At 43.4% G+C, this 12,748-nt stretch overlaps 1 protein-coding gene across 1 annotated transcript in view; it reads left to right on the forward strand.

Moving 5' to 3' along the window:
• The first annotated feature begins 350 nt into the window (after window positions 1–350).
• MTPN (myotrophin) overlaps window positions 351–12,748 on the forward strand; it is a 356,723-nt gene continuing 344,325 nt past the window's right edge. The window contains exon 1 of the mRNA XM_086952980.1: window positions 351–705. Within this exon, the coding sequence (XP_086809106.1) occupies window positions 634–705 (72 nt within the window). The 5' untranslated portion in view covers window positions 351–633. The remainder of the gene's footprint in view (window positions 706–12,748) is intronic.

Raw genomic sequence — 12,748 nt, forward strand, 5'->3', positions numbered from 1 at the left:
TCCTTCATTTGTTTGAGATGTAAAGAAAAGTGAAGCATAGTCTGTGTTCTTAACTGAAAATTCTTGTCACGGATGTTTGCAAATTTTTAATTGCATAGGAAACTACATTAACTAAATTAAGAAAAATCATAAACTGAAACAGAACTAAAACAACTGCGTTTAAACTTTACATTTTTATTAAAAGAAAATGAAACGATGGAGAGCTCATACAACGGGAAAAAGGACGGTTTGTAGCCTACGCTTCCTTTGCAAAAATGACTCTTTCAAAACACCGCGCAAGTTATTCCTTGGCACCATCCTGTTTAAGCTATCTCACGAATGTGGTTAGGGGGCGAGATAAAACGTAGCTCATTACTCGAGAAGACAATGATGGACATTTACCTCCACCAATCTTGGCTTTCGCTTCCTTATTGGCCACACCCACTCTTGGCGCGATCTTAGCTGCTTGATACATGCCCAGCGAGAAGTAAAAAACCGGAAGCAGCAGCCGTGCCTTGTCACTTAAACCGGAAGCGGAAGTGTGCGGTCTGCCTGAAGGTTCTACCCGGTGTGTCCAGAAGCGGTCTCTCAGTGCTCAGGTTTCTAACTGAACCTTTATTGTCTTAGTCTCCGCACTTGACTGCCGCTTTTATCATGGGAGACAAGGAACTAATCTGGGCGCTCAAGAACGGCGACCTGGACGCAGTCAAAGAGCAGATGAACGCGGTAAGCCCGCTGGAAATTGTTGGACTCAGTGGGTGGGGTAGTGTAATAGAGGATATTAAGTAGCTGCCGATACAATACTAGGTAGAGTTGAAACAGCGGGGAGTTAGGACTGGTTGTGTCCTAGACTGGGAGACTGAGGCTTGGCGGGGTGTGTGGGTGGTATCAAAGGTGACTTTTTGAATGGAAGTAGCTGCTACTGTGGATGAGGCTGTAATGAGAAACCATAACGGGTGCATACAAACTGGTGTGTATTCCTATTTGGGGTTTCTTAGTGTTAGGAGTTTAAGAGACATTCGTATTGAACAACTTAATTTGACACATCTTGGCAGCGGTGTTCTAATCTTGGGTGGTTAATGGCTGGCCAAGATCAGTATTTAGGTAGTGACACGTAAATGTAGGACCTAAAGATTTTGTATTGGAGTCTGGCTCCGATCGTTCCAATACCCTTGTTGACGGATACTGTAGGAAAAGATGCATACATCAAAATGACGAAGGCGACCAGCAGAGTTGCGAAGACTTTTTAATCTGTCTCTTCAAACAAGCATCCAGTTACAAAATGCCCTTTCTCCTACCCACCGTAAACCCCAGACCTTGAACAATAGCATTCTAATGAGCGTGGCCTTTCCACGAGCACAAAGAGAAGAGTGCTCGTGGAAACCCACACTAGTAATGTAACATATATACAACACATTTTCCTCTTTTTTTTTTTTTAACAATATTAAACCCTGACATAATCTTTGAATCTTTCAGGACGGTGATGTTCCCGTCTACCCCTGGAGGCATCATTGTGCCAATTAGAACAACCAGGATTTTGTTAAAAAGAAACATCACTGTGCATCATCTAAGGGTTTAATTCTATCAGATTTTTTAGACGAAAGGTCAATGTCTTTGTACAATGAAATCCTATTCAAATTCCACATACTCACTCTAGTCTTACTGCATTTTTGAACACTTCTATAACTTTCTTTGGATCTGATCAACATTGAGGACCTTTTGGAACATTTTCTTTCTTAGACGAACTAGATCACCAATAACAACTTTTTGTTTTCTTCCAGAACCTCTTTCTTATCCTGTGTTTTGGTCGGCTGGATTTTTTTTTTTTTTGCTGCAGATTTATATAGCGCAAACTCAACCCGAAGAGCACCAGCCACGTTACACAAGGATACATTCATGTATTCTGTTTTTGTAGGCGCTGGGAGATTAAGTGATTTGCCCAGAATGACACAGGATTCTGAGCTTACGTCGAGGGTCGAACCCGGTTCCCCAGCTCCAAAATTGGCAGCTCGCAGTTTCACTACATTTTGAGGATAATTATATATTTTTTTCAGACCCACATCCTGCACAGCGGCGCGGCGCCCCTGGCTTCCCTTCACGGCACACCAGGGTGCTGCGGTGCACACTTTGGGAACCACAGATGTATTACTTAGATATTAAGAGTGTACTCCCTGGAAAGGTCCTGAGCATGGGTAGAGGAGGGGAGAAGATGGAGCTTGAGGTCAGACATACCACTTTGGAACTGAGGAATCAGGTTTGATTCTGGTTTTGGCTCAACATCCTGTGATCCTGGGCAAATAACTTAATCTCTCCGGGCTTATTTATGAAGGTCTTGCGCCGCCAGTGCGTCACTTTTAAAATGGGGGGAAAAGTGACGCACCAGTGGCGCAAGGCCTTCATAAATGAGGCCCTCCGTATCTAAAAAAGTAACATGTCCTTATGAAATGTCATTGGTGCCCATATAAAGCACTCCAATATATTTGGGTTTGGTTTGCTCTATATCAAAATTGAGGGGAAAAAAATGAAAACATTAGTTTAATTTACTCTTTCAATGCTATTTGCATCTAAATAACAGAAGGTGCTCATGACTCCACAAGGAGCATGACCCCCTCCTGTGCTGCAACACCTTCCTTTCTGCCACTGACCAGCATCTCTTTCACAGCTCATCAGCAGCTGAAAGAGTTGATTGCCTTTTTTAATGGTTAGAACTGCCAGGCGCCAAAATGCGGGATTATGGGCATCATCTTTTGCCTTTTAATAAGAAGTGCCTGGATCTGTAGCCGAGTCCTGTGTGTGCTGTTTGTGCACCCCCCGCCGCCGTGATGCTCTGCTTCAGAAAGGCAGAGACTAGGGGCAGAGCAACCTATTCATCACGGAGGCGGGGGGGGCGAAAGTGACACATTCTTAGTTAGACTTAAACACTTCCTTTCCCACATCGTGCGCGGTGCCCCTGGCTTCCCTTCACGGCGCACCAGGGCGCCGCGGCGCACAGTTTGGGAACCACAGTCATAGTCAATAGCAGACAGTTTATCATCATTCAAATTTTTTTTAACCACCATGGCACTAAACTAATGCTCGGTTTACGTTCCCTCAAAAGATCAAATGGACTCGCTAAGGTAACTGCATTAGTAGAAGTCCTATAAGCTAATAACATAGATTGTAAAGCATTACACCAATTTAACCCTCCCTTTACAGACAATTGTATAGCTTTCTTCACAACTCTGTTAAACCGTTCCACGTGACCATTGGCTTCAGGATGGAAAACAGCTATTTTCCTATGAGTTATGCCACATTTACTAAAAAATAACTACATTTCCTTACTAATAAACTGAGGACCATTGTCTGTAACAATTTCTAGTGGGATACCTTCTCTGCAAAAAATATTGTCTAAAAACTATCACCTTTTGTGACGTGACTTCTTTGACCATTTTAACTTCCGGCCATTTTGAGAAGTAGTCTATTAAAACAATACCAAAACATTCATCTTTGGGTAGAACATGAAAAGGACCAATAATATCCAGACCTAATTTCCTCCATGGTCCAACAGGAAAATTAACAGGATGTGATTCAGCTCTTAAAAAGGAACTGCTGAATTATCACTGTTCGAACATTTAGTGCAGTTGCGTACAAAATGCTCAATAGAAGCATCTACTCCAGGCCACCAAAATGCTTCCCTAATTCGTCTCAGAGTAAAATAAATTCCAAAAAGTAGCATTTTTCTTAAGTAAGCATCTAAAAGGATCAACTTTGGCTGAGTAATTTGGGATGAACTTTGTGTAAAATTCAGTCAGTCCCAGAAACGCGACTAACTGTTCTTTAGAAGAAGGCAAAGGGGCATTAACAATGCTTTGACTGTGTTTTTGCTTTGGTTTGATGCCATCACCACTGATTGTGTGTCCTAAATATTCAACCTTCTTAGCTTTTATTTTGCATTTATCCACCCGAAGAGTAAGGCCCTTCTCAGATAAGGCTGCTATGACATTATGTAAATTACGGTCATGCTCCTCATTATTCCTTCCATATACCAGGATGTCATCCTGGAAAGCAATGGCATCCGATAGCCCCTCCAAGGTTTCCTTCATCAATCTTTGGAAAACTGATGCAGCACTAGCGAAGCCAAACGGCATACGGCAATATCTAAAAAGCCCCTCCGGTGTAATGAATGCTGTTAGATTTTTAGAATCTTCAGACAAGACTACTTGATACGCGCTAGCTAAATCAATACAAGAAAACACTCGCGCATCTGCCAAAGTGGAAACCATCTCATGCAGATTAGGAAGGGGATGTGCATCAACCCAGATTGAACGATTCAAACTGCGTAAATCCACACATAGCCTGAGGATTTTACCGAAATCACGATGGGAGAAACCCATGGAGAAGACTAAATAGGTTCTATGATGCCCTCATTGCAGAGATTGTTTTTTTCAGACATAGACAGTATTACATAGTTTCCCGATGTAGGATGTGCATCATAGGTTACAGTAGGCATTGACATCGCATGCAATCTTTCCATGTAAACACACCACGTAGATCAGAACGTATCCACCTTGCTCATATGACATTGAAAAGAACTCTTCATACAATGTAGTAACAGTACATATGATGTCATGGGAATACAGGGAACATAAGGAATGTGATAATTCATAACATAATGTCCATGTCCAGTATTGACCAGCAGTAGAATAGTCAACGATACCAGTCGTCCATATATAGCCTCGGCAATGGCAGTGCCCACCCTAGTATTTATCTAGCAGGAGGCTACACCAAACCCTCCCCTACCTCCCGATCACCATCCTGCGCGGGTGATTCAGAACCCTCCTCCGTATTTCGAGCAAGAAATGTTTGCAACAGACCCCATATATCTCTTGGTCTAGAGGCAATTGGTTGTGTTTCAGCATATACAGCAGTTTGTTCCTGATTAATATATTATATCTCGTAACCATTCCTTAAACATTGGAGCTCTGCCCCTGCCCCATCGACAAGCCAGCCGTCGCTTGGCCATTAATAATGCAATACCTAAACATTTTTTACTGTGTTTTGGTATGTGTGCCGTATATCCCAACAGGATTAACGGGTCCCTCTCCAGTGTGATATCCAGTATATTCTCAAGAGCCGCATGCACCTGCGTCCAGTACTCCCACACCCCCGGACATTCCCACGCTAGGTGCAAGAAACCGGCCCCAACCCTTTTACACCTCTAGCATCTATCATTATCTGACAACTGAAATTTATATTTCTTTGCAGGAGTGTAGTAAAGTCGTTGTAAGAACTTCTAATTGGGGGTCCCGGTTTTATGGTATTTATTTTTTCTACATTTCAGTCTGTATTTATCCATATTTATTTTTTGCTAATTTTGTCTGTATTTATCCATTTCTATTTTGTGTTTTCTGTATAAATGAAGCTGCCATAGGTATTTTTCCACATTTATTTGACTGATAAATGTACATTCGCATTTGAATGTCCAAAAGGTTTCAGCGGTATACAGTGCAATAGCGTTCTATCAAAACACTTGCATTGCAGATTAGCATAAATAACTGTAGATCTGCACTTAATTAGGCTGAATTAGCAAATGTATTGTCTTTTTCCATCTCCCCTACCTCTAAATCTGTACACCTACTGACCTGGCACTCATGATTGACAGTAGAAAAAAACATCCAAAGAAGACATATTTTCCGTATTTTTCTGTATTTAAAAAATAAATACTGACAGGAAAAAAATTGTTTTCTGTCAAAATCAGTAAAAACAGAAAACTGGGAGCCCTACTTATAATGTATGATTTTGTATCTACAGCTAGCTGAGATGTTTTGTGACCTTACAGCAATAGGCCCATTGACTTTCTGATATTTCCTTTCCCAAATCTTCACTCCGGTGCATGCGGGCCGACCACTCCACCCCTTGTCGCCGTTCCCGTATACTACTATATATGCCAATACCAAATGTTTCCCATCAGATGAGGTGAGCACGAAATGTAAAGGGGCAAAGATGTCCGGTTCACTAGGGAAATCGGGTGCAACCGCCCTCATTTCCTGCTTCAGTCGCACATACAAAAAAAGCCTCCAAGGGTGTGGGTTGTATATCCCGAAATAATTGATCTATGGAAAAAAACACCCCCTCATGGAACAAGTCCCCCCCCCATGTGGTGACATTGAGTCTTCTGCACAAGGCACGGAAACCCGGCTCCTGCAGTACCACCATGTTTGGGTGGTATGAAAGCGGAAGCAGCAGAGAGTATAATAGCGGAGTCTCCAGGATAACTGCTATTCGTTTCCATGCATCCACAGTTCATGTCACCGTTGTGGGTGGTATCTCCAGGGCCTTAGCAGGTCCATGTATGAGTCCACTCAAAGGGAGGGGAATCGCCAGCCAATCTTCTGTGGCTAATTGCGGCATGTATCGCGTAGGCAGCATCCAATTATATGCGTAATGTGCCTGCCTGCTGTTATAATAAATCTGTCGGGTATATCAAATCCACCTTTATCATAGGGTTGCGTGAGGATTGACCATTTAAGGCGTGGTTGTTTACCTCCCCACATTAGTCAAATCAATTCCGTCCGTAGTGTTTTAAAGAAAAAAGCGCCAGGATAATATGGAGTATTAAGAAATAGGTATAGGAATTGTGGTAGGATAACCATTTTAATGAGAGAAGCCCTTCCTGCCATCGACAAGGGCAAAGAAATCCAACCTGTGACCTTATTTTCCAGTCTCATGATCGCTGTGCTATAATTCAGCCTTATTGTTTCCTCCTTATCCTTAGACACTTGTATACCTAAATACCGAAGATCGGAATCGCACCATTCAAGGGGAAAATCTAATGCAAATCGGGGGACTGCAGGCGTAAGCGGAAACAATTGCGACTTCCCCCAATTTATGTGGACACCTGAAAGCCTGCCAAAAACTAGGAATTCGTGCAGTAGGGGATTAATGTTTTGTTGCCGATCTGTTATACAGTGTGATGTCATCAGCTTACAGTGAAATCAGAATTTGACGCTGAATACATATAAACACCCTATCCTGATGAAGATGCCGCAACCTAGACGCCAGTGGCTCAATTGCTATGGCAAATAGTGGCTGGGAAAGCGGGCACCCCTGACGAGTGCCCCGCGATATGGAAAAGGATGAAGACAAGTGCCCATTTATTAACACCCTAGCAGTAGGTTTATGATACAGCAATTGTACCCAGGAGATAAATAACTTCGGTAACCGCATTCTCTGCAGGACCGCAAATAAATAACTCAATTCTACAGAGTCAAATGCCTTTGAGGCATCTAAAAATACAGCAGCAGTCGGAAATTCCGGCGCCACAGTCTGTATTAAAGAGAACCGGGTGCGCAAGTTATGATCAGTGGCCCTTCCAGGTACAAAACCAGGCTGGTCAGGGAGTATGATCGTATCCATAAGGAGAGATAACCGAGTGGCCAAGATTTTGGCTAATATTTTCGTATCACAATTGATAAGTGACAGTGGTCGAAAAAAATCGCAGGCCCAAGAGGGTTTACCAGGTTTCAGTAGGGATGTTAAAACTACTTCCTGCATCGAGGAAAGTAGTATCCTGACTTCAAGGGTTTCCTCGAAAACTTCCTGTAAGACCGGTGCCATGACATCGATATAACATTTATAAAATTCGGCAGGCAAGCCATGAAGGCCTGGCTCCTTACCATTCTGCAAAGACATAATGGCCTCCCTGATCTTGTCAATCTCAAACTGGTCACTAAGAAAGTCCCTATGTACATCGCTAAGCCAGCATAACGCCACCTCGCCCATAAAATCATAAAGATCTACCTCCGCATAATTTTGTGTGGTGTACAATTTAGTGTAGTGTGCAGTAAAAGTTTCTAGGATCCCTTCCGTGTCTCGACATATTCCTCCCCCTGGTTGATCTATCTCCAATATACTATTGTTAAACCGTGGGCAACGTGTAATCTCAGAGAGGGCCTTCCCCGGTCTTTCCCCCTCCCCGTATCTCCCGCCACCTAATACTGCTCTCTAAATTTAACTTCCCTAGCAGCCTCCTCTTCATACTCTGACAATTTGGTCCTAAAATCTGCTTGTACTTGACCTGTTTCCCAACTCAGCATGCGACCCTCCAACCTATTCAGTTCCTGCTCCAATTTCTTCAATGTACGCTGTATATCTCTCAGTACCCCAACACTTTTGGAAATGCAGTACCCACTCATCGTAACCATAAAGGCCTCCCATATTACCTCCACACTGTCTACAGATCCTTTATTTCGGGAAAAGAAATCCTTTATCTCCTCCCCAAGTTCAGCCTGAAAGACCGTATCCAACAATGCAGTTGGTTGCATCTGCCATTGCGGCCTAGGCCTATCGTACCCAGGGATCTTGATTGTGATTTTTACAGGACAATGATAGAATAGGTCCTTGCGAGATGTGTAGCATTACATAGGCCTGTTACTAACCCCCTGGAAATCAAGCAATAGTCCAGCCTCGCCCATGTCCCAGTGTATGATGTAAAGAGTGTGCCCTCCCTTTGCAGCGGATGTAGCCGCCGCCAGCTGTCCACGAGGCTCCCTTCCTCCACAATGCCTGCCATCACCTCCCGATATTTGTTATGATAATGTATTGCAGCATCAGCTCTATGCCGAGAAGGGATCAAGGTAACATTAAAATCACCCCCCCACACAATATGCGTAGAACCAATATCCATTATCCTACCCCACAGAGACGTAAAAAGTTCAGGTGTGTCCACATTGGGGGCTTAGCAATTTGAAATTGTTAGTCCCTACCCATCTTCCCCCATACAATGATATATCTCCCCTGTGGGTCCGAAATGGTGCCAGCAAGGGCAAAGGGAACATGCTTCTTAATTAATATGGCGGTACCTCGCGCATAAGAAGAATAAGAGGAGAAGGCTCGGACACTCGTCCATCTGCTGGCAAAAGTGTTGTGGGATTGTGGGTGGATATACGTCTCTTGCAGCATTGCCACTTGCACCTGCTGTCTATCCAAGTAAGCCAGTACCTGTCTGCATTTCCTAGCATTGTTCAACCCCTAATATTCCATGACATCACTTTCAAATTAGTCATCCCCCCTCCCTTCCATACTTGCTCATCCTGGCGATCCTGTAACATAGAACGACATTTCACAGCTCTCCTCAATACGTCATATGCCATAACTGGACAACGTGATTGCTGTCGTCAACTCTGAACTTCCCCCCTCCCAGCAGCCGCTCCCCTCCCACTGAAGCATCCCAATTATGCCAGCATTAGTCAGTTCTCTCCTCCTCCCCCCCCCATCAACCCACTAGAACAATACAACAGGGGTACTCCCATTGGGGGCTGCCCACCAGGGGACTCACGGGTACCTTGCACCTATCCAGGAGACCAACTAGACCAGGTCTGTCCTCCTTGAAGCTGCAAGGGTGTCCGGTCTTTCCTCATCTGCCGTGTTCCGCCGAGCTGCGACATTTCCATGTAGAGGCCCATAATATCAGGCTACCCTGAAACCTCATATATGGTACGCAGAAAAGAGCACACAACATTGCCTTTCCAACAGCCTTTAGTTACACACAATATGAGGTCTCAGCAACATCCCTAAGGAGGGTCATTCCACATCAGATAACTGCCCCTCCACTGTGTCTTCCTAGACCAGATTCACATCCTTCCCTCTTTTGATTTTCTTAAGGAATTCCTCCACGTGCTGCAGCTTCAAGTAAATGGTTTGAGTGCCCTGGTACGTGACTCAGAGACGCGCCGGATACAAGAGGGCATAATCCACCTGTGCCTGTCTGTTTCTGCTTCACGGCATTGAACTTTAGTCTCTCCTCCTGCACATGTGCCGTGAAGTCGGGGAAGACAGTAAAGGAGACACCATTAAAGTGAAGCTGCTTCTTCTCCCTGGCCACTCAATACAGTGTCCTTGTCCCTATAATATGATGGGCCTAGGCGCACTACAAGGTGGAGGTCTCGGGCCAACGGATCTGTGAGCCCTCTCCACGATGAACTGAGGGGAAAGCGCGCCTGCATCAGTCACCGCAGCCCGCATCTTTTCAACATATTACTCAAGCTTGTCTGTATTTGTGCTCTCAGGCACACCTAAAACGCGTATATTATTACGCCGGCTTCTAGCTTCTAAGTCCTCATTTTTTTGCATTGGTGATTTTCATCAATTTGTCCATTTGGGTCCCCGCGGGTTTCAGTTGCTCCGTAACATCTTCGGTATCCGATATCCTATGCTCTGCTTCCTTTAGTCGTGTTTCGTGCCCATCTAGCGTGCAATGGAGTCCATGCGGGTTGTGAGTGTATCCACTTTATCCGCTATTGTGGCGAATCCTTGACGCATTTCCGAAGGTAGTGCTTTCATGTGGCTGCTAGGCCACGCACCCTGCTCAGTGGGTACCTCCATTGTGCCATTCCCCGCCTCTGTTTCTTGTTGGCGCATGTGTTTTTTTAGCTTCAAAAGTCAGACATGGCTGACGTGAATCCAGTCTCCCCATTGTGGAAATTCCAGCTAATGAGGCAGCAGGCACTCGCCCGATCGTCGTGTCCGCACTGCAGCGGTAGACCGAGATCTCTGATGTCCCTCTATATTGCCTACGCTCCGATTGTGCTTTTAGACGTCTCGCTGCCTCTCATGGTATTCAGCAGCAGGGTGCCCCTTCTCGAGCGCGGTCGTCCGGCCCACTCACCACATGACTGCGGCGACTCTCGAGTAGCTCCTTTCCCCCAGGCACTGCTCCAGCCCACAACAGGTGTTGCACCGCTCAGCTGCACGCGCCAGGCAAAATGCAGCCGCCGCGTCCCGTCAGGCGACCGATTTATCACCGCCTGTGCCCCAGAGGTCAGCTCTGTTAGTGCCGCATCTAGAAATCCTTTTGTTACGGGCAAAATCACAGGTTAAATGCAGGATTATTAACCGGACTGCGGGAGCCTCACGAAAGCGCGGCCATTCCACTCGGGCGCCCCCTAGCGCCCCCTCCTCATTGCAGAGATTCTTTAACATATCTTTCAACTTCCCCCTATATGAGATGGGAACATTCCTTACTTTATGGCGAATGGGAATGGAATTCTCGTGTAATTTAATTGCATGTTCAAATTCTTGCTATTTACCACTAAAAACTCCTGGAAACTTATCGACAAAATCGGAATTATGATGAGCAGAGGAGTCAATAGCAAACCCTGGTGGATTGGCTCTGGGATCAAGCCTGATACCTAAATCATGTTGATGTGGGCACCCAAGGAGAGACTTTCCTGACTTTGTAACATAGATCTTGCTGGATGAATGGTTGCCAGAAAATTCAAGATCTGCGGAAAAATAGCCAATTCGATCAATGTTGTGCCCAGTGTAACCACCAGGAGACAATCCGGAACACTAAGAAGTCTGTTGGGCCCATTCTCATTGACATTTTTTAAAGAAATAATGGAGCACCAAGCACAAGAATCGACGAAAAATTCTAAACTAATTCCATCAACATTGATGAAACAAGAAGGAAACTTTGAAACACCATCGTCACTGCAAACATTAGTAACTGTATTCATTTCATTTTCATCATTATCATAAAAACAATCATCATCCTTTGAGTTTTGTATATAGTTAATCTTCCTGGATTTAGTCTTACAAAACTTACTGTAATGACCTTTCTTATTACATTTAGAACAAACCTTATCAACACCATGACAACTCTTATAATTAGCTAAATGAGTATTACTTCCACATCTGAAACCTAAAAGATGGATTGAGTCTTTCAACTTTTGCATTCAAATTCTTGAATTTAGTCTGTTTTGTTGGAACTATCACTTCTTTGATTAAAACTATTCTTTTGTTTGTAAACATCCTTGTTTTCTTTGACAATAAATAAATCTCCTTTTTCATTTTCTCTAATTTCTTTGACACATTTTTCAGAATATTCAATGGATTTAGCGATATCTATGGCCGCATTCAAAGATAACTCCGGTGTAGACCATAGCTTTTCCTAGACTTTTTTGCTATTTGTTCGCATTAGAATTTGATCTCTTAACACTTGATCATACTATAAATGTTCACAAGCACAAGCAGCAGCAAGAGATCTGAGAGCTGGGACATAGTCCTCAATAGATTCATCTTGTTGTTTTCGTGAATAAAATATGAATCTTTCCATTACCACATTTTCTGTTTTTTTTTCTTTTTTTTTCTTCCAAACCGGATATTGATATTAAGTTGTGAAGAAGCGTACTGGTATACATCATTTCTGCCAGGATTAATGAAAGTGGGTAACGTTTTAAATTCTTTCAAACCAAATCCTCCTAAGCAATGTTTTAATAAGGATAGTTTCCTCTCTGGTTCACAGTCATCGCCTTCCATGACTTCGACATGGGCCAAAAACATAGGTTCCCATACTTCCCATGACATAGGTGGTTCACCAGATAGTGAGAGAAAAGAAGGAGGTGGTACAATGCCCGACATTTTTAAGTATAAGTAATGGTACAGTTGTCAAAAATGAGTAAAAAAAACCATACAAAATGTTATGATAAAAGAAATATGATCAATCTCCAATATAGTAGAGGTGTTGAGAAAACAGTGTAAAAAAATCAATTAACAATTAAAAGCAAACAGAGAGAGATAATAAAATAAAGAAAATAAGAGGGAAAAAAATGACATATCACCCATAATAAATGGTGATAATGGGATAAAGTACCTTGTGGACACACTGTGTGTGTGTGTCACCGATGAATTCCAATTCTTGTGCTGCATGAAATAAAATTTAAAAAAACTTCCCTAAGTTGAGTGAGAACAGTTGATATACTTCATAGACACATGGTGTGTGTGTGTGTCA

This window comes from Lissotriton vulgaris, chromosome 1_2 (genome assembly GCF_964263255.1).
Source record: "Lissotriton vulgaris chromosome 1_2, aLisVul1.2, whole genome shotgun sequence".
Classification (NCBI taxonomy): Eukaryota; Metazoa; Chordata; class Amphibia; order Caudata; family Salamandridae; genus Lissotriton; species Lissotriton vulgaris.